The sequence below is a fragment of the Corylus avellana genome, chromosome ca2 (genome assembly GCF_901000735.1).
Source record: "Corylus avellana chromosome ca2, CavTom2PMs-1.0".
In the NCBI taxonomy this organism is placed as follows: Eukaryota; Viridiplantae; Streptophyta; class Magnoliopsida; order Fagales; family Betulaceae; genus Corylus; species Corylus avellana.
Genome location: NC_081542.1, coordinates 48670449 through 48697943, shown reverse-complemented (window position 1 = coordinate 48697943; position 27495 = coordinate 48670449). Strand labels below are relative to the sequence as shown.

Below are 27495 nucleotides of genomic sequence, written 5' to 3'. Positions count from 1 at the left end.
GCGGCTACACAGGTACTCGATCGGGCCGCATATTAAAATCACGGAACACGGCCCGTACATGACTCCGTGATTGCAACGGCTACGTGTTGATCCTTGAGTAAGTCTCTTTCTTCCCCATTCACACCTCAACAGAAAATCACACTTCCAAATTCCAAAAAGACGCGCACAGAAACACAGAAAGAAACAAACAAACAAACAGTACTTCGTCGTTTCAAATGCTCCTCTCTGTTCCTCCCTCCGCACAACCGCCAATCCTCCGATGTATTTCTCCATCTCAAACTCACTCTCATATATTTTCCATTTTCGTTTGTTTTATTTTAATTGATCTTTTTTAGGAGGAGCGATGACGAAGAAAGCGGCCCAACCTATAGCGGTTCGCCGCGTACTCTGGCTGAGCTGGAAGCTCGTGGTCCTCGTCTCCGTCGCCCTTTGTGCCCTCGCTCTCCTCAGACTCCACTCTCACTCCGACCTGACCTCTTCTTTATCTCGCCCGCGGCCTCGAATTTATCGCCATAAATTCGAGGGCACCCCCAAGATCGCGTTCCTGTTTCTCGCGCGACGTAGACTCCCTCTTGATTTTCTCTGGGACTCTTTCTTCGAGGTTTTTGTTCCTTCGTTTTTTTTTATTGTTCGGACGATGAATTGGTTGGGATTCGAAGAGTTTATGAAGTTTGGGGCTTCTGTGGAATTGGCAGGGTGCTGACGTGGCGACCTTCTCGATCTATGTGCACTCGGCGCCGGGGTTCGTGTTCGATGAGTCGACGACGAGGTCGCTGATCTTTCGCGGGCGAGAACTGAAGAATAGCATTCAGGTGAGTGACAACGCGGTTCGAGTTTGTTGATTTATTGGTTTAGATTCTGTTTGGCTGCTGGCAAAAACGGAGGAAAGGAAATGAAAATCGAAGATTTTTTTTTTTGAACTTCGTTGTTATCGGGCTGAGTCGAGTCGAGCTTGTTTGAAAAATCTGCGTTCTTGAAGTTATAATTTCTCTGTTTGGTTGCTTAGTAAACATAGAATATGATATATATCTATTTTTTGAAATTTTCTCTGTTTCGTTGCTTAGTAAACATTGGATATTAAAAGACATAAAATTTACATTTATTTTTCTGTTTTCTGAACAGCAAAATGTTTGAAACCTAGCTCTGACCAGTAAGCTAAATAGTGATGATATAGATAACTGAGATAAGATCTTTTTGAATTATTAGTCTTGAATGTTGAAAATTAGGACGAACTTTTTGTTTCCCTTGTTTTCCCATATCTTCTTGGAGATCAAACGTAGTGATAATGACTTTTGTTTTAATCACCTTTTGGTTATTGGATGTTGTTGACATGGATGTGAATTGGGTGGTCATGTATTGCAGGTGGGATGGGGAGAATCGACTATGATTGCAGCGGAGAAGTTGTTACTTGAAGCAGCTCTCGAGGATCCAGCAAATCAAAGATTTGTTCTTCTCTCTGACAGGTCGGTGTCCTTACCATTGTAACAAATGATATATATATATACACACACACACACATACATATATTTCTGTTATTTGGGGGCTTCTAAATGCTTAAGAAATCTGCATACGACTTAGAATAACCATTGCACTAGTCTCATTCTAAAAGAATTTGGTTATTTTCTTATTTTATTTGAAGTGTTGTGGCTTCTAAAATGGACTTTTGCAACATAGTATGTCTGCTTACCCATCAACAGAATTGTTATGTCGTCCTTTTCTAAGTTTCTGTTTCTCTATATTCCAGTCATGTTCACTTGGCAATGTAGTATGCATTAAAGTTTCTCTTCTATATTGCAGTTGTGTTCCTCTGTACAACTTTAGCTACATATACAACTACGTGATTTCTTCTCCAAGGAGTTTTGTGGACAGGTAGATGGACGGCTTTAATTCTTGAGGTGCTGAGCACTAATTCTTTTTAGATGCCTCAATATCAATGGAAAGTTTTCTTTGCTATTAATTCACCTTTTTGGCTTGTTTGTCAATTGAAGAATTCTTAAGTTGTGATTCGTGTAGTTAATTTTGTTGTAGCTTTCTTGATAAGAAGGAGGGCCGCTACAACCCAAAGATGTCACCTATAATACCAAAGCGGAAATGGCGAAAAGGGTCCCAGGTTATGTATCTTTCATGACCTTTGCGTGCATCCTAGTTTCCTTCCCTCTCACTTTGGTGTCAATTATAAAAAGAATTGTTGTTTTATGTTTCCATTTAGTGTGTACTGCAGAGTTGACAAAGAAGTAAATTTTGATTTACCATGTAGTTTTCTTACTTTGGTACTCTTATATGTGATAAAATGTCAGACTAGTTGGCTTAGAATCAGGGGTTTAAGTTGTGTGAAATGTGGATATAAGAAGTTGCTGTTGATATCCATAGGATATTGCTTCTTGAGCCTGGCCTTAACTCTGGGAACTACCTTCTGTTAAAGACCATCAGTTCCACTTTGAAGGTTGCAGAGGCTGTCTTCTTTGTTTGGGGAGCCACATAACAGTCTTCAAAAGCACTAGTTATTCAGATGTCATTATCATTTAACCGAGGATCAGGATAGCATTTTTATTGCTACAGATTCATACTCTGCTCTAAGATGATTTTGATTTTGCAATTGCAGTGGATCACTTTACTTCGAAGCCATGCAGAAGTCATTGTAGATGACGAGGCTATCCTTTCAGTATTTAAGAAGTTTTGCAAGGTATGTAATTGAGTGTTTTATATCAGGGTTTCATATTTTACCGTCACTCTGATGTGGTGCTCAAAACTTCAAATGTCTCTCTTTGTGATCATTTATAAGAAAGTAAGGTTAATTAGCAAAATTACACCGGTTGTGAAAGCTACCTCTGTATAAATGTTTTGTTCGCCATTAAAAACTTTTGTAATCATATCTTTTGCTAATTAAAAAATAATAATGTCTTACCTTTACTATTTTGAGAGTATGACTGTTTTAAGATGTATTCTTATGCTTTTCTTCTTTATATCGAAGTCAATACCATGCATGGTTGGTCTTGCAATTGTGACCTTAGCCTTTTGCTGTTTTTATGAGGAAGTAGAAATGCCATTTGAGCTATACCTCATTGTGTGTATTTGCAGCCCCATAGCAGAAATAAAGTGCCATTCTAGAATAGAAAATTTCAAGTTGACAGAAAGTAGTTCAAAGTTGAAATTTCAGTTTTTTCAATATGCAACAACTTATTTAAGTGCTTCTCATATTGCAGAGACGCCCCCCTCTAGATGCAAGAAAGGGAAAGCTGAATCTTGTGAGTGATCTTTGATTGCTGACTTTTGCAGATGGATGAAGAAGATAGTTTCCCTTACCTTTATCTCCAATTAATTTATTTAATATCATTTTGCAAAAAAATTCTCCTAGAGTAATTGTGTAACAATTTACTGGTTTCTAGTTTAAGTTCATAAATTTGAGGTTGATGTCTACAATAGAGTTTATATGCAGTCAATACTTTAAAGAGCACCAGCTTCATCAATATGGGAAATGCACTTGCAAATTCATACCCTTTTGACACATAGATTTTATATAATTTCTATACTAGGAAGTTTCTTCTTCTTCTTATTATTATTATTTTTTTGGGTATTTTCCCTCCCTCTTCTAGCAGCAGAACTGAATATGCACATAATAAATAAAGTGGGCACGCATATAAATGCTAAAAGAGAAATAAAGTTGCTCTCTTCATGTTGCTTTACTTGGCTTATAGTGAAGGAGGAGTTAAGCTTATATCTTATAGATTGTCTTGCAGATGTTCTTGCGACAGTTCGCTTTATCTTATGTTAAAGAAATATATATATATTTTCCCCTTTCAATTGAATGATAATGTGTTCTGATTTTGGTCTAAATACCAAATGCAGAAACTTCAGAAGCAACATAACTGTATTCCTGATGAACACTATGTGCAGACATTGCTTGCGGTATGTCTTGGATTTCCCTTGTATCTTTGTTAAATTTTTGCAGCATACTGTGGTTGTGCTTTCAGCACAGTTATCATTGCTATTTAAGCAAATCTAATGATTAATCTCCGTCAATTAATTAATATTGACAGCTTCATTTATTTGTGCTCTATATTGATTGGTTCCACGAGTATCATGAGTTCCAATTGGGATCGCTATTATTTATTTTTGTTCTTTATTCTTCCATTTTAGATGAGTGATCTTGAAGGTGAACTTGAACGACGAACATTGACCTACACCCAATGGAACCAGTCTGCTACAAAAATGGAGAATAAAGGCTGGCATCCTTTTACATTCGACTTTGAAAATGCTGGGCCTAAACAAATCAAGGAAATAAAGGTTGTCATATCACCTCACTTCCTTTGATTGCTGATTTTATATACTTAGAGATAAATTGGCCGACGTGATTTTCTCATTAAATCTAGCCACCTTTGTTTAAGCCTTTGTCCTTGTGATTGTGTCATGGGGCAAAATTACTCTGCCCTTGGGATGGATAGTTGAAAATGGAAATGGGTTTCTTGAAAAGAGATGTGAAAAAGGCGAGTAATTCTAGAAGTCTCTCTTGTATTCCCCTTGAATCCATCCAAGAATGATGTGGCTATTTAAATCATCATTTGATCAAAATCCAATAATAATAAATTACAAGCTCAATGGTGATTTTAATAGCCACATTATTTTTAGAGGGACTCAAGAAGGACACAAGAAAGACTTGTAGCATTACTCGAAAAAGACTGCCAAGTGAAAAAAAATGATGAAAAGACATTTTCACCTCTTTAAGTAAATGAAACGTGAAAATGTTGTTGATTAACAATGATGCCCTAAAATCTTTCCCTTCAAGATTCTGCTACAGTAACTGTTTTCTGTCATTTCTCCTGGTTACCCATACATTGAACATGCTATGTCACTATATTGGTTTTAGTTCAGTATCATTTGTACATTTTCCTCATACCCTCTTTTGTTGTTTAACTTGTCTGTTTTGATTCAACAGAACGTCAACCATGTATACTATGAAACTGAGTTCCGAACAGAATGGTGTCGTAGTAGTTCTACCCTTGTTCCCTGCTTTTTGTTTGCGAGGAAATTTTCTCCGGGAGCTGCTTTTCGGCTCTTGAGCGACGGAGTGGTCCGTCGCACTGATGCCTCCGAACTGTTAGATTCACCCCCGTGATTTATGGCTATGTTCTTACATCTCTCTAACAATCAAGTGACGCAATTAGAATTATAATTTGGGTAGCAAGAGGAATGCCCACCAACGGCTTACACATATCATACATTACACACGGCAAATGTTTTGACACTAGAGACTGAAAGAATTGTAGCTGCGGCTGATCAAGTTATTTCCAGGGAAGAAGAGTTGCTGGGTCTAAGAGATCGTAAGAGATCTTATTGGGTAGTTTTACTTGATTGTATTTTCACAGCAGTTTGATCCATTGCATTCTCTACAAAGCTTAAAATTTGTAGTTCGGTAAAAAATTTCATATTCTAAATGTTTGTTTTTCTTCAAATTAAATGACTGATGGTGATGCTGAAAACATATATATATATATATACTAAACGTAGCCGGGAAAAAAAAAAAGAAAAAAAAAATAAGGAAAATATTAATAGCCCCGTTTGTCAATGCGTTTGCTTCTTGTTTGATGAAGTGTTTTGGTTTTGAGAACAAAAAAACAAAAGATAGAATAAAAAATTTAACAGCCAGAGCTAATGATATGCAATAATAAAAATTAAATGTAGTGGCGTAGATATTCTTTACTATTTTCTTTTTTGAAAAATGAAAGTATGCATTATTATGTTAATTCACATTTTAGTGATTGAATAAGAAGTATTACATAATATAAGAAACTTATAATAAAATTTACAGTATCTTTAGCAGTTTGTCAAATCAACGTATACAGGACTTTTAGTAAAAGTTACAGTACTCTTAGCGGCACACGATCGGCAAATCTGGAGAGAGAATGGAGGAGAAGGATAATAAGCTATTATCAACATCGTCTCAAACAACAAATAATAATGAGCTACTCTATGTGAAGCAAACTGCCTCAAACAAATAAGGAACAAGAGTAGGAATTCTGTATATGTACCTAATTTAGAGGTTAACGACAAAGTTAACATAATAAACAAACAATAAAAGAATGAATAAATCAATGGCCACAGGCAGGATCAAGACGAAGATTGCTAACAGATTCCTAATGGTTAATGGGCACAAGGATCATGCATCGTGGATTAATCTGCCGTCCCACATCGTGTGTGTGTGTGTGTATAGAGCGGAGTGATATCTTTCAAATTTAAGCACGGAGCTCAAGAGGATGATCTTTCCATCCTCTTTTACGAGCCCTGCGCTCCCACATGGCAGTAAGTTTCTTCTGTGCTTCCAGTGTTGCTTCAGCCTTCTCCCTTGCCTCCTCACAGGTTTCCATCCCTGAACTGCACTTGTCTGCATCCTTCTGATACTGGGAAGCGATTTTCTTGGCCTCTAAGAGAGCCATGTCAACACGCTGCTGGTTTTCCCGAGCTTCAGCTTCTCTAAGCTTCACTTCCTCTGACAACAGATCCATAAAACTCTTCTCCATTTCTTCACTGACCTCAGGGTCACGCTTCATACAATCTAAAGGAAATAATACCAATTCAAGATTCAGAGGATTCCACAGTTCAGGGATAGTATGCTGCTGTATTATAGCTTTTAATCTGCTCAGTTAGCTTAATTGCAATACTATCCATGAAATAATTCTGTCAAGTGCCTGATACTAATCTAATTACTTATCATTAAAAAAAAAAAAAAAAAGGTGCCTGATACCAATCTAAAACAATGTGAGACTTAAGCTATAAAGTAACAGCAATTTTAACTTCTTTTTTAAAAAAAAAGAAAAAAGAAAAAAGAAAAATGAGGATGAATCCTGTCAAGGCTGGGCCACTTTGAGACCCATGACAGTCAGGTAAACCCTAGATACACGATCCTGCCCGCAAGAACTGTGTATTAGGTAATTGAGTTTGGACCCAATTATGTTATATCAATTCCTGAGTCTATTGACTACTACCCAATGTGGAGCTTAATCACCCACCCTAACGCGTGTAACCTTTGACAAAGGTGAATTTCCATGCCCATGTTAATATAGGGGGTAAGAGGGGTCACTGGGTAAATTTTGCAGATACTTAATAAGACAAGAAACAGCAAACTCTCTGATAACATTAAACAAAGTGATTTAGTTGTTTGTTGGCTTCATTATCATCTCTGAATGATGGTTTATAGCTTGGCTAATTTGTAATATGGGGAAGTAAAACTGACCTGTAAAGGAATGGTTGCTCGATCCTGCAGAAAAAAACCAGAAACAGAGACACCAACATTAATAAAGCATGCACTTCAACTAGCAATTCAGCTTAGAACACAACAAAGAGATTTCACAATTAATGCCTCACTCCAACACAACATTTACACAAACAAACAAAGAGCATACTAGGGCTAAAAAGGCCAAACCTTCTGGTATGACACAAAATTATTCCTAATGTCTAATATGCTCAACTTCTTTCCTGTAAATACCTGGAAAGTCTCCACATGAAGGCCACCTTAATCCAAAAGCTTAACCCGGTTATATTATATTATATCAACCGCTTAATTTATGACCACCAAGTTAACACGCACACTTATATGGTTGCAAATCTTATATCTACAATTTAGACCACGATTTTCTTTTTTTAATAACGAGGAGAAACTTCGTACCCACAATTAACAACAAGATTATACTGTGCTTAGGCACAAATAAACCACAAACACTTGAGATGTCTTGCACCCAAACACTAAATCAGTCAAGATTCGAACCTCAACCAAGCAAGAACATACTCACTTACCAGTTGGCAGTTGAGTTAACTCAGGGGACTTCAACCGTGAACTTGATCAATCATAATCACACTTCTAACATTGTTCGTTCTAAACTCCTCACACTCTCACATGGGCTAAAGTTTTCCTCCAAATTGGGCTGAACAAAAATTCCTCCAGCTCAGTATATTAAACTACATTTGTCATTAGTGATGTTATTATCATGGCTATACTAAAAATGCACGTAAGAGTTATGTGTTTTAATAGCATAAGTCATTTTATTAAACTGAATTTAGAAAATTTCTTCAACCCAATTTGAACTTCTAACGTTTATACTCTGAACATCAAACAATTCTACTAAAATGGTATTATCATATGGAAAATTTACATTAAACTTACACATACAGATAATTTTTTTTTTTTTAAATTCTAATAATGGCTCGTGACGTGTGAATCAAAGTTAGTTATAATATAGAAAAAAAATAATAATAAAAAAGTAAAAAAAGAAATAAAAGGAGTTACCGTCGGGGAAGGAAAGAAGGGGATGAGAAGAGCAATCGCAGTGGCAAGGAGGGCAACGATGATAGGAGGAGGAGGAAACGTGGCGGCGAGCGGCGGTGAGGACCTCGGAGAGATGGTGGTACAAGGGTCGGCCCACAATGTAGGCCGCTAAACACAGGCCCATCAGGACCATCCCTATCTTCAACGCTCTTTGCTGCTTACGGCTCCTCCTACCCATCTCTCTCTCTCTCTCTCTAGAATTCCTGTCTTGGAAGTGAACCGGCCGAAGAAGAAAAGGCGGGGGGCGATCTAGGTTCTACGACGCCGTATTGTTGTTATATGGGGCAGAGAAACCTGCGAACTTATTTAGAGGCTGCCACCTGGAAACAGAAATTTAAATTTTGGGATGGTGATAGAATTTCAATATAATACGTATTTATTTCAGTAATTATTTTTAAATCAAATAATTTGGATATAATACGTATTTCAATACAATATGTATTTATTTCAGTTATTATTTTATCATATTTTAGAAGTGATAATGATGTTGCTGGAAAATCTTAATAATTTATGCTTTATTTGTTTCGATGTAAAACATTTTCTATAAATAATACTTTGTTGTTGTTTAATTACATTTGAAAAATTTGATCAATTGTAAAATATTTTGAGTCAATCGTAAAATCAAAGGTGACGGTTCCAAATGAGATAAGAACTTTTTCTACTCTAAAACTTTTTTTTCTCTTTTATTTTCTCAACAAATTTACTAACTTAAACATCGAAAACTCTCTTGTCGACTGGCGCTACAGATTGGGCATCGTATGGTCCGGCCATGCAAAAATGTACTTTTGCAATGTCAACAAAGAAGGTCAACTATATTATGCCATTCTTCAACATAAATCTCAAAAAGTTACATTAATTCTTAAATTCGTCTCAAATTGATAAGAAAGCAAAATGTAATATAAATTTATGAGGCATGATAAAAACACAATTTTTTGGCACAACTTTTATTTTATGTGGTCATTTTTTTAAAAACAAAATAAATAAAAAAATTCTGAAGCAATAACATCCTATATGGTCCTTTATTTATTTATTTTTTTAAATGGTCTTTTTCTTCATAATAATCACCATTTTTTTTTAAAAAAAAAAGAAGACCATTTTTATAAAGAAAAAGGCCATTTCTTTTTTCTTTTTTTTTTTTTTTCTTTTTTTTTTTAAATACCAAATAAAAAAGGACCTTCAGAAATTTTAAAAAATAAATATAAAAAATAAGAGAAAAGTTGTGCTAAAGTTGTGCCTTTACCATTTCTCTAAATTTATTTGAAGAATGTAATATAAAAAGAAATTATATCTACTCAACTTTTAAGTCGTCAGTTGTCAATTTTAAGCCGGTGAGATAATAAAAGAATTTAATCACAATCTTTGAAATGATTTGGTTCACTGTGAGATCGTCCTATGACTGCCACACAAAAAAAGCAGCAGCAAAGCATAACCAAGTTCTCTGAACATGACTTCTAACAGACAAAATTGTTTAAGCTATGTTGAAGAATATCAAACTTCAAATTGGATTAATAAATAAAGTCCCAATTGCCCAATGAATCACTAGAATATGTCACAGTAAAATGCAAATTTCTAACAAATGAGAGCTTATAGACAAAAAACCCAGTTCTGTCATTGATTTACTTGCTAGAAAAAAAAAGGTTCACTCACTTCCCCCTCACCCAAAACCACAGTTTCTTCAGAGTAACATACCCAAAAAAGAGGCTTAACCACATAGTTTTTGCCATGTAGGCAATGCTTGAGCATCTTAGCTTGACTTTCTTTTGTGCAGAACTGTCATCTATAATAATGAACATAGTAATTGTCCCATGTAGTTCAACAACACTCCTATAAACTCCAAAATTCAAATCCTTGTTCTACTTGAGTGCTTCAACTTCTTAAGCAAGTTTCAGTAAAAATCAGAATTCTAAATCTCATGTCCCTTGACACAACAGGCATCCCAAAACATTGGCTGATGGGATTTTTGTTTAAGAAGCTTTAGGCCTCTCTTACCCACATTTTCAGGATATATCAAGTAGTTGGGTGGTCTTATCGTTAATGCCTATTTTCCTCATTTCCCAGTTCACAGCTTTCAGTATTGTCACTATATCTTCAAATTGAGGATGTGAATTGTGATCTGAAAAGAACGTGGTAAGGGTCCCATGCAGTTCAATAAAACTCCATCCAGGGAGTTTCTTCAAGCCGAGAGACCTCATTTGGGTCCACACCTCACCCACGTCACCCCATTGATTCATTGAAGCATAGCTGTGTGCCAGTTGCACATAGTTACCAGCATTTGCAGGCCTCAACATGAGAATATCTCTGGCAATTATCTCACCAAGTTCATCTTTACCATTGGCCCGGCAAGCATCGAGGAGTATGCCTAGAACATCCATTGAGGGTTCTGGAAACATCCTCTTGTAAAAGTTAAATGCCTCCTCTACCCTTCCAGCACGACTGAGAAGATCAACAATGCAACCACGGTGTTCAAGGTTTGGCGCAATACCAAAATCTTCTGTCATAGACTGGAAGATGCTCATGCCCTCGTGGACAAGCCCATTATGACTGCAAGCTGACAGAATTGAGAGGAAAATGACATGGTTTGGTTCAATTCCAGTGCGCAGAAACTCTGAATACATCCTCAAAGCAGTCTCCCCTTTGCCATGACTACCATATCCTGCAATTATTGTGCTCCATGAGACCAGATCTTGCTTTGCCATTCCATCAAAACACTTATGGGCAGTATCTGAGTAACCACATTTAGAGTACATGTCAACCAAAGCCGTGTCGACCAAGATGCACGGTCTAAGGCAACTTCTAATTACAAAGTTGTGGATCCACTTTCCCTGATGGAGTGCCCCAGTGGAAGCACAAGCTTGGAGAAGGGACACAACGGTTATTGAATCAGGTCTTTGAAGGTTTATCCTCATTTTATGGAAGAGGATCAAAGCTTTACATATATGGCCATTTTGAGCATAGCCAGCAACTATTGCATTCCAAGAAACCAAGTCTCTTTTGGCCATTCTATCAAAAACAGCATAACTTTGATCCAAATGACCGCATTTAGCATACATAGTAACAAGAGAATTTTGAGCAGGGACGTCTAATGTCATTCCTTGCCTTAATATGTAACCATGAATTGAGGTCCCCAGATCAAAAGAACCCAGTTGTGCACAAGCTGCAAGAGCACTAGCTATTGTAGCAGTAGATGGCTCCACTCTTGATTTTAACATTTGACAGAAAATAATAAGTGCCTCATCTGCGCAATCATTTTGCACAAGCCCTGAGATCATCGCCGTCCACAGGACAACATCCTTGTCTGAGGTCTGTTCAAATATCCTAAATGCAATGTGAATATTCCCACATTTTAAATACATGACTATAAGTGATGTTTCAACATGTGCATCCAAGTAAAATCCAGTTCTCAAAATCTTCCCATGAACTAACTTTCCCAATTCAAGATTGCCCTGTGCTGCGGTCACAGACAGCAGAGACCCAAATGTCAGCTGGTCAAGATCTGTACCTTCAATTCTCATTCTATCTAAAATCTGCAAAACTTCTCTAATATTGCCAGTCTGCGTATAGCCCGAAATCAAAGAATTCCATGAAACTATGTCCCTGTGATCCATAAATTCAAAAAATTCCTTAGCATCCTCAATGCGTCCACATTTACCATAAACGTTTAATATAGAATTTGCTAAAGCTATATCAGACTCAAAACCATACAAAATTGTACAACCATGCAAACACTGCACATGGGCAAGCTCAGGAGCTCCAGAGAGCATGCTCAAAATTGTAACTGAACTGGGCTCAATTCCTTGGCGCCGCATCTCATTATACATAGAAAACGCCATATAAGCATCACCTGTGCGCGAATAACATCCAATGATCGCAGTCCAAGGAACAACATTTCTCTCAGGCATTATGTCAAAAACTTTGTGAGCATTGCTTGTGAACCCAAATTTGGCATAAAAGTTTATCAAAGAAGACGCAATATAAGGGTCAGAAGAGTACCCATTAACAATGACACGTTGATGGAATGAGAGGCCATGAGAGAACAGGTGCAGAGAGGTGCAGGCTTTGAGCAGACTAGGGAAGGTAAAGGCGTCTGGAGGGGTGTTGGTATTAAGCATAGAGGAGTATGTGAGGAACGCTTCATGGTGAGCGCCTTGCGATGAGAGACGGTTGATGATAGCGTTGAATGACTTGGTGGTGGTAGGGTGTGGTGGCGGCGGCGGTTTAAAGGGGTGGAAGAGAGAAGGTTTTAGCTTGTTCATAACTCATGTTAGAAGGCATGACATGAAAGAAAGTTGGCTTGAAATTACCCAAAGCATGGGGGCAGCGGAAAGACACCTGAAGAGCAAACAGAATCAAAAAGTACAAGTTTGATTTATATGGTGGCTTTCCTCACATGCCCAACGTATTCTGGCTCAGCTTTTGTCCCTCGGAATGCATTTGTCGAAACAATTCAAGAGCTTCCATTTCACAACCATATCGACAATACTCTGATATAATAGAAGACCAAGCAATAGAACTTCTATTCGGAGTCTCATCAGAAAGTATTCTAGCTTCAGCGAACATTCCTGAATTCGCATAAGCAGCAAATCATCGTGCTCCAACTAAACTCGTCCCTATCAGACATTTCACGGGCTTCACCGATTTGGACAATTCACTGAGCAGTCGAGTCGGCAGTCGGCTCGAATCAAACCCAGGATTCACAATGCCATGAACGAAATGAGCTAAATCTATGCGATTGAATTGATGGCATGATTTGTGAGAGAAACTCAAAATTCCTAGATTCTTGAACATAAGTAGCTTGATCTCGCTGTCTTTTGCTCTGAAAATATTATGTAGTATCTCAGTTTAAATAGATTTTCCAACCGGAAGGACATGCAGTTGTTCCTTTTTAACTTTTCTCGGGTCAGACCCTTGATACCTTTTGGGTCGTGTGCAAAGTACAACCTGATCATGGGCCAGGCTTGGGACCTAGCTGTACTTCAGCAATTTTTAACACGACCAACGAATTTAATACGTACCCAATACGAAATTAGATTTTGGAGGTTTTGATCATATTAGAATCAAAACCTTAGCTCAAACATCTTACTACTCCTTTTCCTTTGCCCATTCGTTTTTTCTTATTAAAACAAAAACATTAACAAACACCTCAAAACACAAAACAACTTAAATTTTTTCAAATAAAAACAAAATACACTCTAAAAAGCATTAACAACAAACAGAGCAAGTGCTGACAATCATCTTCCATGGCAAATACTGATGAAAGAACTAAACCCACTTCTTTGTGTTACAGCTGCATTCCCGGACAGCATACATAGATTTCAGAGTTTCAAAGATCACTGTAAATGTAACAATTCTTATCAGCCACGCCCATATGGAATATTTATTCCAGTTTAACTGATCTAATCAAGTAACAAAGCAAAAAGGTCGAATAACATATCCAACCAGCATAACGTTATAAGAATAAGCCCATAATTCTATAGCTTAAGAGCCATAGTTGCTGCAACTTTTCAAGTTTGAACTTGCTTTTTTGGATATTCCCTTGCTCCAAATATTGTAGATCCGATTCTCACATTCGTGCTGCCCATTTCAATCTGCAAAACCATCAAGTTTTATAGTTATAAGTAAAATCTCTCAACTAAATCTTTTCCCCTAATATTACAGTGTACAGATAAAAAAGATGGACACGCCACAAGGCAACTCTGCATAATGGTGCAAATTCAAGTTAAAATCCTCATTTCTACTATTGAGAGTGCTTTTGAAACCATTTTGACTTTCAGAAAAATGAGGGAAACACGGTAGCAGTACTGTAGTTGTTTAAAGTTTATGCTTTCATAGTCCTACTCTGTATATACAACTCAATTACATGTTATTTTGAACTCCTAGTCCTAGCCCTAAAGAAGAAAAAAAAAAGTCATTATAGTGAAAAATATAGTCTGAAGAAGAACAGCAGCAGAATAATCTTTACAGCTTGCTCAAAGTCTGCAGACATGCCCATTGACAGCTCGCATTGCTCTTCTGGAATTCCAAGTGCTTTGCAAACCTCAGCTCTGCAGTTTGATAATCTCTGAGGACAACAGACAGGTTCGAGAAAATTAAAGGAGGACAAGCAAAAAGGCTTGATCACACAACTATGTGAAGACTGTCACCTTAAAGTTTTCTGGGGTCGATGAATAATCCAGCATACCAATTGTCATTAGGCCAGAGAACTCAAGGTTTGGGCAGCCCAAACTAACATGTTTTGCAAGTTCCACACACCCAGAGGGCTCAACACCAAATTTTGCTGCAACAAAATGGTAGTTAATTAAATATACCAAACGAATAAATAGGATTCTTTTATAAATGCCAAGGATAATAACTAACAATTGTTGAAAACAAAACTATTGCAGAGGAGCTCAGAATGTAGTGCAGATGGTAAACCATCATGCCCCTTAAACGCATATACCACCAAAATTAGGCAAGGGTGACTAAGATATTCGGTTTGTATAATTCTTAAGGTACGCCACATCCACACAATGGTTAACCTCACCAAATGGAAAATGTTAAAAGACAAACGAGACACACCCATAGATAGAATGGTCACATAAAACTTCACATGAAAAAGAAACTAAATCATAACTAATTTTTGATAGACAATATTGCTATCAACAGATAATAACCATCCATGACACATGTTGCTGCGGAGTCAGGTTGGGGGAATGGCTGAGGAACTTAAAACAACCACTACACGGTGATCAACAACTAAGCATATGAACAAGGAATGACATAACTAAAATAACACAAATGCTGATTGATACTATGATTCTCAAAAACAAAATGGTGTACGACATAGCCAAATCAATTGTTCTAGCATGTTATTTTACTGTTCAAGCAGCCACAAAGGTCAGCTTAGGAAAAAAAAAAAATGCCATAAAGGTCAGGGGAGTTTTGAACTTCAATCAGACAAGTCAAATCTGTTAAAAGAAAAAAAATAATGAAATTGTAAGTATGTAAAGAAGAACGAACATAATCAACTTACATGTTTCTCCACTAGTATTTACTTGGACCAAGACCTTCAATGGCTTTCTCTCAATGCTCCCAACCACACGATCGAGATTATTTGCAATCTGAAAAGCACATAAAGTGTAGAAAATCAAAATGAAACAGTCAAAGTTTAAGTATGCTAAATTTATTTTCTTTTCAATTCACTTTGTGGTTCTTCATCCTATTGAAAATGTTAATCTAGTGTATGCTTAAACTGAGTAGCTCAGCAAGCCATTTTTAACTGAGTCCCCCTGACACCAAGCATAGAAACCTTTTAACAAAAAATTACTAATAGATATCGGCAGAAGGTGTTACCTTTTCATCATCTACACTCTCCACCATTGCAAGGTTTGGTACTCCAGCTGCACAATATTAGATGACGTGCGCAATATTAGATGACAATTGATGAATAATTAAAGATCGTGATCTCTCTCTCTCTCCAGCAGTAAAAGATGATACACTGTGAGATCGAACCTACGCCCTATGATCGGCATACAAGGAAAGCAGCAGTAAAGCATAACCAAGATCTATGAACATAACTTCTCAAAGACAAAAGTGTCTAAGCTACGTTGAAGAATATCAAACTTCAAATTGGATAAATAAATACACTTAAAATTGGGTTTCTCTCGATAAGCTCTCATTTGTTAGAAAAAAAAAAAGGTTCCCTCACTTTCCCCTCGCCCGAAACCACATAGTTTCTTCATATTAACATACCCAAAAGAGGCTTAACCTTATTGCTCTGCAAATTCCCAATGAAATGCCACTCAATATCGTCTGGAAGCTGCAAGTCAAACAATTAACGAAGTTAGTTACTTTTTACTTAAAAAAAAAAAAAAAAATTGCATTTTACAAGTTTCATCATTTAGGACCTCTCCATAAGCAAAAACGAATTCTTGTATCACATACTTACCTTGATCCTCCTACTCTGTTTGGTTGCTGAGAAATTATATATAAGAAAGAAAGAAAAAAAAAGAAAATTTAACAAACCCAGAAAAGGAAAACGAAAGAGAGAACCTGAGGAGCTTTCTCGATGAGCTCTTGAACGTAGTTTTCGCCGAAACAGCGATTCCCAGCGTCGTAGACTTGGCGGATGAGAGAGACCGGTTTGGTCTTGCTCACGGCCACCACTCGGACCTGGTGGGATTCGCGCCCGGACCGCTCAGCGGCTCGTTGGACTCGCTGCAGGACGGACCGGAACGCTGCGGCTGCGATACCGTCGATGGGGGCTGCCGAGGTGGCCATGTCAGAGCCACTCTGCTCCACCACCACGTACTGCTCGGCTTCTTTTTGGTCCAGATTGTTCGCCGAAATCAAGCGTGGGGGACGTGAAACGTTGCGTTTTGAATTTCTGTGATGGACGAATTGGTGCGTATAAACGTCAAGTACTGAAAGCTTAACTAAGTAATGATCCTTAATTGCTTATTGCTTACTGTGTTTTCTTCTGTTAGCCCGCCTTAGCCCAAAGCCTGGGAGACCCAACAGGAAACAGCCCAAAGCCTGAAATTAGCCTAGCGCGGGTTAGAGCCCAACCGCCTCTCGAGTTTAAGTCTAATGCGTATAAAATTATATAAATTAATTTTAGATTGACTCTTTTAGTTAAATCGATAAGATCCATCAATCCTTTCACAATTTATTTAAATAAATGAGTGACAAAATTCAACTAGCATAATCCATTTAATAAAAAATTAATTGTTTGTTTACTTTACAAATCAACATAACCCGTTTAATAAACAAAAGCCTTTTCATATATTTATATATATTTTTTGTTATGAGTGACACATGTAATTTTATTGATTTTAGCACGGCACACTAACAGTCAATTTATTTATTTTTTAATGAAATTTGACATAATGAAATAAATTATTATTTATGCCTATCTTAGGGACGTTTCGGAATATTTTGATATCACTGGGAGCTTATTGCAAATTAAGTAAACTACAAGAACTGATATTGTACTTTTCTTTTTTTTCTTTTTTTCTTTTCCTAAAATACGTGATTATTTACTTAAATTTTAGATAAAATTTAGGAAAAAATGCAAAATTAGTATTTGTGGTTTACTTGATTTACAATTAACTCCCTGTGGTATCAAAATGAACTCAAAGGTCCTTGAGGTATGCCAAAAATATAATTTAATCTCTACAATCAAATTTCGTCTACTAATTTAACAAATTCCCTTAGTATGACACTAACTTAAATGGGATAAGTATCACAATTATTTTGGTTATAATGTTTTACGCTATTAGAATCTGTTAAATCAATGAACAAAATTTGACTGTAGGGACTAAATTATTTTTTTGGCATACCTCAAGGACCTTTGAGTTCATTTTGATAATACAATGAGTTAATTGCAAATCAGGTAAACCACAAAGATTGAATTTACATTTTTCCCTAAAATTTACTAAATTGAATGTAAATGCTCATAAGTTTTAAAGCACAAGTAGAATTAAAATTAGGCTATAACTCATGTCGATGTGAGAGAGTGCCTACAATTTCTTGCTTACATGCCGTCTAAGCTTCTTATGTTCGGATCCCAACAGAGATGCTATCAGGCTGGATACAAATTACAACTCTTTGATCAGTCTCAAACAAGGTTGCAAAATAAGAAAGAAAAGGAGAATCATTTCAGGTCTTCTGATTGAGAGATATATAATGTATCCCTATTATATTGTACATGAAGCAAGCTGATACAGAATTTGATCACAAAATTTTGACATGTAGTTCAGGATGGGAACTAAAAATACACCATTGTTTAATCAAAATCCAAATTGAAAAAAATATGTTAAACCCATGTCCAATATCTTGAAAAATAGTGATTATTCTTGTAGGCTAACGCATAACTCTCTCATCGATCATATCACATAACTCTCTCATCGATCGTATCTCAACAGGTCTTGAGGTTGCCGGCCTTGAAAAAACGAGGAATGGGAGTCCCGCGAAAAGCCTTCTTGATGATTTTCTTGAAAAGGGAATACGTATTACTGGAGAGTGCAACATACAAGGGGAATTGCATAAGCGCAAACAAGGAGACGGGAAGCAACACAGCCATGTTAACAAGAGTGACAGTCAAAGCTTTCTTCTCAAAATGATTGATGAGAAAAATGGTGGCTGTGAAAGAAAGCATGGTGGTTGTCATGGAGAGGAAGAGTAAGGTGAAGCCAATCATGAGTTTCCGAGGGAGAGATTTGAGGAAATTTTCTTGCTTAAATGGAGATGTGAGGATGGAGAGGAACATGACTACGTAAGTCAAGGAGCTCGCAAGGGAGATAACGTCCATGATGGTGAAGAACAAGAAGAAGGGAGAATGAAGGAAAACTGGACGACCCTTCTGATCGTTTCCTCCTGGGATGGTGTATGCAGCCGTGAAAACAACAGTGGCGACAAGGATTGCAACTGTAGAGCACGATTGACAGGTCTCCTTTATCCACCTTTCTGCCTTCTCAAGAAGCTCGGCATGTTGCTCCTTGAAGAGCTCGTCTGCAGTTTTACCGGCATTGTTACGGTGCATGACATAATGGGAGGGAACTATCTTTCGCACACGCTGCGTGAAGACATTGTATAAGATTAATGTGTTCTGAGTACTAATTAACCACATAGAAATGTTATATATGGTCAGAAAAATCTTGTTTTCTGAGAATGTAGTGTTTAAAGGCCGATTGAGAGAAAGTAAATATATATGAGGGAGCTTAAATATTATATACCTCGAGCCATTGCAACTCATCCTGCAATTGGAGTGCAGGACCAGCGCGTGTTCCTCCCTTATAGTTCTTCATGTCTGCGGCGTGATGCAATATGGTGTAACCTCACTTATCAATCAGTGAAAACAACCGATGTTCCATTACCCCTTTCATCATCTTTAGACGGCGGAAGATTTCTCTTTGACGGTGGCAAATGGCCGCAACCACTATAGTTACCCCGTCCTTACTAATGTGCTCAATTGCCTGAGGATGCACATCAAGTATCTCGTCAAATATTTCTACTATTCCTTCACTTGCTGCAATAAGCAATGGGGTGTCAGGTGTTTGATCTCCTCCTTCTCCTTTACTGGCGCCTCCTTTGCCATCGTCGTCCAAAGAGTGTGATCCTTTCCTCAAGGAAATGGGCCTGTCTTCTACTTGTAAACTATTTGCCCACGTGGTATCCATCTTCGCTAGCAACTTGGTGAGTTCAAAAGCTGATTCATGCTTTCTCTTCGCCTTCCATATTTCATCGATAGCCGGCCATTCTGTCCATGTCATATATATAGTACTATTCATCAATATATATATATTGATGAATAGTACTATATATATATATAAGTATGTGTACGTTTGTGAGAGAGATGGTAGTTAATTTCTCGACCAAAATAGCTTGTTTTTTCTTCTACAAATAGAAAAAAAAAAAAAAAAAAAAAAACAATTGTCCTCTTCCTTTTGATATAGGTGATGATTCGAGGATGAATCATTTTGAAGAGAGGGAGAATGATGAGAAGCAACAAGCACCATTAAAGGATCCATTGCATGTTCCAGTTGGGCCTATTACTAGAGCAAGATCCAAGAAGGTCAAAGAAGTACTTAATGAGCTGATTCAAGAGATTTGGGCTGATTCTAAAATGGGGCATTCCAAGCTTGGCCCAAAGGGAGATGAAGGTGTAATAAATTTGATCAAAGTTATTGATGGAGCTGATTGCGCATAATTTCCTTAGCAATGGCATGAATTAATGGTTGATTATGGCTGATTGACTTTCCAATTACATACCAATTAATTGGATGATTGACTTGCCAAATTACATGCCAATTAATTGGTTGATTGACTTAAATCAACCTTAATTTTAGGCTTTTATTAGTTAGTCCTTTTTTACCTTATTTACTTTCCAATGTTGGAACCAATTTAATTTCATTTCCATAGCAAGCAGCTAGTCATATTTTCAGCCATGCTTTATAAATAGCATGCACTCATTGTAATGGAGATGATGGATGAAAATTAGAAAAAATGTGAGGCTTGCGCCTTTTTTTGGTTCTTCAAAGAACTTGTGAACTTATCAAGGATTCTTCCTTGTGGCGTTCAAACTTATATACCTTCGGTTCGCGTTTCATTTATAAATGTTGGGTCGATGGTTGTTTCCTTATACCTTCGGTTCGTGATTCAATTATAATCATTGGGTCGATGGTTGTTACTTTATACCTTTGGTTCGCGTTTCATTTATAAACGTTGGGTCAAGGTTTTCTATCAAAATCTGCATTTTAGCTTTCTTGGGTCCGTATTCCAATATTGTTGTTGGGTCTCAAAGCAAGTCGATTGAGGTTCGCATCATTTGGTATCAGAGCACAGGCTCTAAAATCAGGTTTCCTATCCTTTCTATCTTTTGTTTATTATTATCGTCCTATCTTGTTCTGTTTGTATTCATTATTCCTTCTTGTTGTTTTGTGTCGTGCACCAAGTACAAAAAAAGAAAAGAAAAGAAGGAGACGTCAAAAAAAAAAAAAAAAAAGAAAACAAAAAGAAAAAGAAAAAAAGAGACGTCAAAAAAAAAAAAAAAAAAAAACAATTGTCCTCTTCCTTTTGATATAGGTGATGATTCGAGGACGAATTATTTTGAAGAGAGGGGGAATGATGAGAAGCAACAAGCACCATTAAAGGATCTATTGCATGTTCCAGTTGGACCTATTACTAGAGCAAGATCCAAGAAGGTCAAAGAAGTACTTAATGGGCTGATTCAAGAGATTTGTGCTGATTCTAAAATGGGGCATTCCAAACTTGGCCCAAAGGGAGATGAAGACGTAATAAATTTGATCAAAGCTATTGATGGAGCTGATTGCGCATAATTTCCTTAGCAATGGCATGAATTAATGGTTGATTATTGTTGATTGACTTTCCAATTACATACCAATTAATTGGATGATTGACTTGCCAAATTACATGCCAATTAATTGGTTGATTGACTTAAATCAACCTTAATTTTAGGCTTTTATTAGTTAGTCATTTTTTACCTTATTTACTTTCCAATGTCGGAACCAATTTAATTTCATTTCCATAGCAAACAGCTAGTCATATTTTCAGCCATGCTTTATAAATAGCATGCACTCATTGTAATGGAGATCATGAATGAAAATACAAAAAGTGAGGTTTGCTTATTCTATTAGTTCTTCAGAGAACTTGTGAACTTATCAAGGATTCTTCCTTGTGGCGTTCAAACTTTATACCTTCGGTTCGTGTTTCGTTTATAAACGTTGGGTCAAAGGTTGTTACTTTTTATACCTTTGGTTCGCGTTTCATTTATAAACGTTAGTTCGGGGTTTTCTATCTAAACATCTGATTTTTAGCTTTCTTGGGTTAATTTCCAATATTGTTTGTTGGGTCTCAAAGCGTGTCGATTGAGGTTCGCATCAGCACCTTTAGCCAGGCCCCTCCACATAGCATAGTATATTCTTGAAATTGCTGCAACAATTGTGTAAAATTACATGGTTACAAAAATATTTCTGCTAGTATACAAATGAGGAATATAACCGAAAGTATTGATCAGGGGAATCTGTATATATATATATATATATATAAATCAAGGTAAATAAACAAAGAAAAACTAAAGCACTTAGAGATTTTGATCTCTCAAGCATTCTTTTGCAGCTCACCAAATCTATACTCTATATTTTAGATTAAAAGAAATAAAAAATTTACCCTTTTTTTTTTCTAAATATTTAATTACCCACTTTTTCAAATTACTTAATTACATCTCACTCTTTATATATTATACTTATTCACTTTTACCATTCATTTATCTTCATTCTATCTCTGCTTTCTCTTACAGAATCATTTCTTTCTACATTTAAAAGTTGTTGCTTTCTTATTTGATGAGCTACCATGCATGCTTACTAAATTTGGTGAGCCCTTTCTCGCCAAACTTTTTTTAGGCTAAATTGATGAGCCGGATGGGGTTCATTTTTCCCTCAAATCCTGATTTCTTTTCACAAACGCTATCTTTGAACATGAATTAGTATTTTTTCCCCCATTTTATATGGTACACTTTGAAAAGGTAGTGTAGCACGGACGGTTGTTTCTGAACGAGTGTGATAAGAGATTAGTAGGAAATAATCCGTGTGTACGCGTCTGTGTGTGTGTTTTGTAAAATTACCTGATGAATGCCTGTTTGCTTGGCGGCCGAGGCTACTGCTATCGTGGCCGCCTCTCTCCAAATCTTCCATTATTTTTTCAACTTCATTACCATCATCAACATCATCGTCGTCGTCATCATCCAGATGGGCAGGAAGGCCTGCACTAAGAATTAATGTGTTTAAATTACTAATTAAATTGGGGGTACGGTGTTTAAAGCATAACAAGAATAAAAGCTTTGTTTAAAGTGAATGAATTGAAGCCGCACAAATGCATATATGTAATGCTGTTGTGAAAGGCGCGCACATAATTAACATAAATATAAGAGTTGTAGAGGTCGACATACAATAATAGAGGAATCTGTTCATGTTTCCCAGGTTGCATGAACTCCTGAAAGCAGAAGGCATCTTCGCTAGAAGGTGAAGACATGTCATGCCATTGATTTCCTTTCTTGTTCCAAGTGTCTTGTCCATTCCTAGTAACCAAATGGCAGTTTCTGCAACAAAAAAAATCATAAAAGACCATATATAATTAAAGCATGCCATTAATTTTGAACTTGTATGTTTAATTGCATGAGAGAGAGAGAGAGATCAGAGACCAAAGTGTTGGCCTAACACAGCGGCATGGAGAATGGACATGCTGTCATGTCTATGCAAGTGGGGACTTATATCATGCTCCCCAACTAATTTAGCCAAAAATTTGGCCATTTTTGTCTGACCAAGGGCAGCTGCCCTAAACAGCGGGGTTTCACCAAGTTGATTACGATCCTCGAGTATCTTTTTCAGCTCGGGCAGATTGTTTTCAGAGAGTTTAGTGATCAAGAGTTTCGCTGATGCAACATTGTTGGTGGAGGCGACCTCGTGAAAAACATTGTTGTCGTGATCGCTCTTCTTGGATATGGCAAGAGATATATCGGAGGGTGGTAGGAGACCAAGCAAATGCTGAAGCAGTTCCGTTCCTTCACTATTATATCCTGCAATATGAAACGCAGTGAGCCCGTCGATCGTCAGAGGATGAACGACACGCTCAGGGTGTTTGTCGTAGAAGCTCTTCATGGCCTCCCAGTCCCCATTCAGAGCTGCCTGATAAGGCTTCTTCAGCCCTGAAAAGGGACTCAAATCATCACTGGCCATCTATCTCCCAAAAATATTAGATGCTATTTTGCTTAGGAAAATGTTATATAAGGGAAGACTTTTAATTTGGGCCATGGCCGGCCGGGCAGCTTTGTTCCTTCCACATGCAGAAGTGCAGAACCATTGACTCTACGCATCTGTTCCACTTATTTTCTTTACTGGATTAGTTTGTGTCTCAGACTGTCATTGTGACAAATTAATTGAAAGCCGCGTTAATTTTTAGAGTGATATCTGTCGTCAAGAGAGAGTAGAAACGCATCTACTTATTATATATACGCTTAATTTTTTAATATACTTTGCTTCATGAACTAATAAAGTAGGCCATTACAAGTATGAAACAAAGGCTAAATTAGATGCTCTAGCTTTTGCACGTTCGGAAAATGCATGGTTCACATGAACCTGTATTCTACGAATTTTGTTGAGGAAGACTTCTACGAATCTTACTTTTGGGTGTTACCAGAAAGTGTCTTGTTAAATTTAAGAATCAGAATTAGCTTCTTTCTCTCTCAAGTCTCAAGCACAAGCACGTACAGCTACATATGTGGAAATCGAAATGTCTCGATCGTGAGCGTACGAAGGATGCCTTGATGACACACTTGAACGGTTAGATTTCTGTTAGGTTTTCTTTTCTACATAAACAATGAGGCTTCCTACAATTTCTTTCTCTCTCATTGTGAGTATCTTTTCTTTTTCCTTGTCTTCCCAATCTCACCACCGACCGGCCGGCCTCCTCCCTTCCACATCCTCCAACCCCTTTTTCTTTTTCTTTTTTCTTTTTTTTTCCATTTTTTTATTTATTTTCATTTTGGGAAAATTACATACATCTCCTCAAACTACTATTTAAATGACCGATTAAGGGGGTTGGTGGGTCATATGGCCCTCCCAAAATTTTTGATTAAAGAGAATACAAAAAGAAAAAAAGTTAAAGATGTTATCATATAAAGCCAACAATATTGCTGCTCGTTGTAACACATTGTTCAATGTGCTTGATAACTGAAGGGATTGTTACAGAAAGAGAGACAAAGACAGACAAAGTAGTTATCACTCAAGAAGGGATTCAGCTTTTAGTGGTTTTTTTTTTTTTTTTTAAACAACCAAATAAAAATGGAATCTCGATTCTAGCAATTTGCTATTTAAATGGTTAGTAATTCGGTTAACAAATGTGAGGAAACTTTCTATAGGATCCACTTACCCTAACATGGGGTGAGCTGTTAGAGACTTGCTCAGAGAAGTGGACCTTATAAGAACTCTCTTACATTTGTTGTCAGAATTGCTAACAATCCAAACACCAAAATTATTAAAAATCTCAATCCGTAAAAATATCTAACACATTTTAGCGATAGGGAGCCTATTAGTGAAAACTGAAACAGAAATAATGAACCAATTATAGGAAAAAAATTACAATGAGTTAAAAACTCAAGGGGAAGTGTACATACTGCTGTTCAATTCCACTGACTGGCGAATTACTTTGGACTTAACCCACCTATAAATTTCCAATGCTAGGGCTATTAACGCTAAAAGTCCGAGTATTACAACGTAAGCCCATTTCAAATTTTCAGCTTGACTTTGATTTTGGATCCCCACAAGTATGTTTGCAACAATTAATACAAGCAGTGCATACCCAAGACAATGGTGGCATGTCTCCCACCACTTACGATATTCATCTCCTTTCTTTGGTTGCCAAAATAAGGCAAGCATCTGATAATTGACAACATTAGCATGTTAATATATTGTTGGAAAAACCATAAAAATTTTGATTTCACAGCATTTAACAATCCATACGGCGCCACATGGTACACAAATTTTAAATGACGTGGCAATATAAGCAACATATATATGCACCGTTTAATGCTGCGAAATCTAATATAAATTATGAAATGAAAATGAAAAAGATTTGGACTAACTTGAATAGTTGTTAAGGTAAACACAATGGTACTTAGAATGCGCTGTGTTTTATAGGCGGATTGTCTGGAAGTATTTCCGAGGCTTATTCCAATTGCCCATCCGATGGTGCCCAGAATATATCCAACGCTCTGAAGCATTATGTGCAATTGGTACCATTCGTTGCAAGTCATGGGAAATTCTTTGAAGTACCTTGCAACAATCACCCCCATGGGCAACATTGTTCCCCATCCTATGATGATTAAAATCTCATGCCCCTGTCCAAAGCTCAAGAAAATCAATACATATATATGTCGCATTTCTAGCTTCACATTGAATATGATGAGTTTATTGCTGAATAATTGGCTTATAAGTAATTAAATTCTTTATTTTTTATTAGCTTAAGTTTTGAAAATAAATAGTGAGTTGAGATGGACCAAATTTGACCTCTAGAATCCACATTTTTTTCACGGTAATGAAATGATCGAAATTGGCTTCAATTCATTAACCAAATTGTAGCCTGCTCAAACCCTAATGAGAGAGGATTTAATGGAGCCCATCCACTTAGATAACCCGAGATAAACGACACTTGTTTGAGTAAGTAGACCCATAAGAGTCCTCTCTGGTGGCCAGTCGCCACCGATCAGGGTGCAAATGAAATAACTTGGAAATGGCTCCCAATGATAAATGACAATTTATAATAGAAATCACTAATCTTACATTTCTGAGGTGTCGACGTTGTCGATGCCACAAGCTATGACCCTTCCTGGATCTTAGGTCCACTGTTACCTCACTATTTGAGCTTTGAATGTGGGGCACCAGATCTTCCACATTAATATTGGAGTGATCATCAACTTGCATGAGAGAGATCCCCCCATTGAATGAAGAGGCATGAGCAGAGATAGAGTACTGGAGGGGAAACACCATGCTAAGAAGTATATATAGGCAATGGGAAGTCATGGTCTCTCAATGGGAAGTTCTCAAAAATCTCAATGGATCCATTAACTTCCAAAAATCTCAATGTTGTCGGAAACTATACAGTTATTTAGGATCCAACAAAAACTTGTTGGACATCACTCACTGTTATGCGATAAAATTTTTGTTTTGTACTACATGGGTGTCAGGAATATGTGCTTTTCTTATCAAAATAGGCAATCTTTGTCTGAATGAATCGCTTCAGTAGCAATAAAACAATCTGATATTATTCTGACCCTTGGAATAATCTTTTCTATCTTTCAAAAATAAGCATCAAATATAACTTATAATACACCATAAAATTTTAAGCTCATTTATTTTTGACATAATGAGCTGGGGATCATTCATGTGGGATTTAGTAAAAGGAAATTTGCTAATTAAAAGTCTTAGAATTCATAGGGGAAGATGATCTCATGGCTTGCAGGCTGTGTGTTAAACTTAAAACTGGGTTGGATAGAGCTGATCAGCTCTATCCAACCCAGTTTTAAGTTTAACACACAGCCTGCAAGCCAAGCCCAATACTTAAAATATTGGTTACAGGACACCGTTGAGGCAGATTTTTACACGGTCAGGATGGTCAAATAGCTTATATTAGCTATATTTAGCACATTAGCTAAAATATCTTTTGTGACTCTAGGGCACTACATTAATAAAATATTGGTTATTTAATTTCTTTTTCTTATTCTTTAATAAAAAAAAAAAAAAAAAAAACACTAAACTGTAATATTTAAATAAAGTAGAGAGTAAATTAGAAAATCTATTGACGTGTATAAAAAAAACAGTAATTAAAATAAAAATTCTGCACTTTTCACAAGGTATTTTAGCTAATATTAGTGGAAAGAGAAAAGCTAGGGGTTAATAAGTTCTCAATACTTTGTCTATATTTTCCTACAAATTCAATAGATCAACCATTAAATTTGTGGAGTCTATTATTGACTTATGTGAGGTTTATATAAGTTTACAAATTTAATGATTAATTTGTAAGATAAGATGAGCAAAATACATTTCTTTTAGTGGAAATTCTCTTATTAGTTGTGCTACATTCTTCAAAGGTGGTCCCTCGTGGGTGTTTCTTGATAATCTGTCAGACTG

General features: G+C 36.8%; 5 protein-coding genes and 1 pseudogene across 6 annotated transcripts; 1 reads left to right on the top strand and 5 right to left on the bottom strand.

Moving 5' to 3' along the window:
* The first annotated feature begins 58 nt into the window (after window positions 1-58).
* On the top strand, window positions 59-5455 carry LOC132171446 (glycosyltransferase BC10). The gene is made up of 11 exons (XM_059582756.1): window positions 59-261; window positions 336-601; window positions 696-812; window positions 1363-1463; window positions 1798-1869; window positions 2029-2110; window positions 2603-2683; window positions 3204-3245; window positions 3847-3906; window positions 4138-4284; window positions 4934-5455. The coding sequence occupies exons 2-11, from the start codon at window positions 344-346 to the stop codon at window positions 5111-5113; spliced, it is 1140 nt and encodes a 379-aa protein (XP_059438739.1). The 5' UTR covers window positions 59-261; window positions 336-343; the 3' UTR covers window positions 5114-5455.
* A 361-nt stretch (window positions 5456-5816) lies between these two features.
* Window positions 5817-8561, bottom strand: LOC132172094 (uncharacterized). Of its 2 annotated transcripts, XM_059583536.1 has the most exons (3): window positions 8279-8561; window positions 7229-7252; window positions 5817-6550 (listed from the first exon to the last, which is right to left on the bottom strand). In XM_059583536.1, exons 1-3 carry the CDS (start codon window positions 8493-8495, stop codon window positions 6231-6233), a joined length of 561 nt encoding a protein of 186 aa, XP_059439519.1. In that variant the 5' UTR covers window positions 8496-8561; the 3' UTR covers window positions 5817-6230. The 2 variants fall into 2 exon arrangements, with proteins under 2 accessions (XP_059439519.1, XP_059439520.1); XM_059583537.1 differs by lacking the exon at window positions 7229-7252.
* Window positions 8562-9846: 1285 nt separating this feature from the next.
* On the bottom strand, window positions 9847-13113 carry LOC132171443 (pentatricopeptide repeat-containing protein At4g04370). The gene has a single exon (XM_059582754.1). It carries the CDS (start codon window positions 12568-12570, stop codon window positions 10315-10317), a length of 2256 nt encoding a protein of 751 aa, XP_059438737.1. The 5' UTR covers window positions 12571-13113; the 3' UTR covers window positions 9847-10314.
* A 455-nt stretch (window positions 13114-13568) lies between these two features.
* Window positions 13569-18120, bottom strand: LOC132170132 (uncharacterized). Its single transcript, XM_059581033.1, has 8 exons — window positions 18117-18120; window positions 16346-16716; window positions 16046-16112; window positions 15647-15693; window positions 15327-15414; window positions 14458-14591; window positions 14277-14375; window positions 13569-13902 (listed from the first exon to the last, which is right to left on the bottom strand). The coding sequence occupies exons 1-8, from the start codon at window positions 18118-18120 to the stop codon at window positions 13819-13821; spliced, it is 894 nt and encodes a 297-aa protein (XP_059437016.1). The 3' UTR covers window positions 13569-13818.
* A 92-nt stretch (window positions 18121-18212) lies between these two features.
* LOC132170130 (uncharacterized) lies at window positions 18213-19566 on the bottom strand (annotated as a pseudogene).
* A 5397-nt stretch (window positions 19567-24963) lies between these two features.
* On the bottom strand, window positions 24964-26393 carry LOC132170129 (cytochrome b561 and DOMON domain-containing protein At3g25290-like). The gene is made up of 3 exons (XM_059581032.1): window positions 26149-26393; window positions 25452-25706; window positions 24964-25245 (listed from the first exon to the last, which is right to left on the bottom strand). Exons 1-3 carry the CDS (start codon window positions 26386-26388, stop codon window positions 24964-24966), a joined length of 777 nt encoding a protein of 258 aa, XP_059437015.1. The 5' UTR covers window positions 26389-26393.
* Between the last annotated feature and the right edge of the window lie 1102 nt (window positions 26394-27495).

Coding starts and splice junctions, on each gene's coding strand:
- LOC132172094 (XM_059583536.1), bottom strand. CDS start 8,495: ATGGGTAGGAGGAGCCGTAAGCAGCAAAGAGCGTTGAAGATAGGGATG. Junction 7,253..8,278: donor CCTTCTTTCCTTCCCCGACG/GTAACTCCTTTT, acceptor TTTTTTCTGCAG/GATCGAGCAACCATTCCTTT. Junction 6,551..7,228: donor GAGCAACCATTCCTTTACAG/GTCAGTTTTACT, acceptor TATTTCCTTTAG/ATTGTATGAAGCGTGACCCT.
- LOC132170132 (XM_059581033.1), bottom strand. Junction 16,113..16,345: donor TCATCGAGAAAGCTCCTCAG/GTTCTCTCTTTC, acceptor TTTGACTTGCAG/CTTCCAGACGATATTGAGTG. Junction 14,592..15,326: donor AAATACTAGTGGAGAAACAT/GTAAGTTGATTA, acceptor ATTTTGTTGCAG/CAAAATTTGGTGTTGAGCCC.
- LOC132170129 (XM_059581032.1), bottom strand. CDS start 26,388: ATGACTTCCCATTGCCTATATATACTTCTTAGCATGGTGTTTCCCCTC. Junction 25,707..26,148: donor AACGTCGACACCTCAGAAAT/GTAAGATTAGTG, acceptor AGCTTTGGACAG/GGGCATGAGATTTTAATCAT. Junction 25,246..25,451: donor TTACCTTAACAACTATTCAA/GTTAGTCCAAAT, acceptor GTCAATTATCAG/ATGCTTGCCTTATTTTGGCA.
- LOC132171446 (XM_059582756.1), top strand. CDS start 344: ATGACGAAGAAAGCGGCCCAACCTATAGCGGTTCGCCGCGTACTCTGG. Junction 2,111..2,602: donor AATGGCGAAAAGGGTCCCAG/GTTATGTATCTT, acceptor TTGCAATTGCAG/TGGATCACTTTACTTCGAAG. Junction 2,684..3,203: donor TATTTAAGAAGTTTTGCAAG/GTATGTAATTGA, acceptor CTCATATTGCAG/AGACGCCCCCCTCTAGATGC.
- LOC132171443 (XM_059582754.1), bottom strand. CDS start 12,570: ATGAACAAGCTAAAACCTTCTCTCTTCCACCCCTTTAAACCGCCGCCG.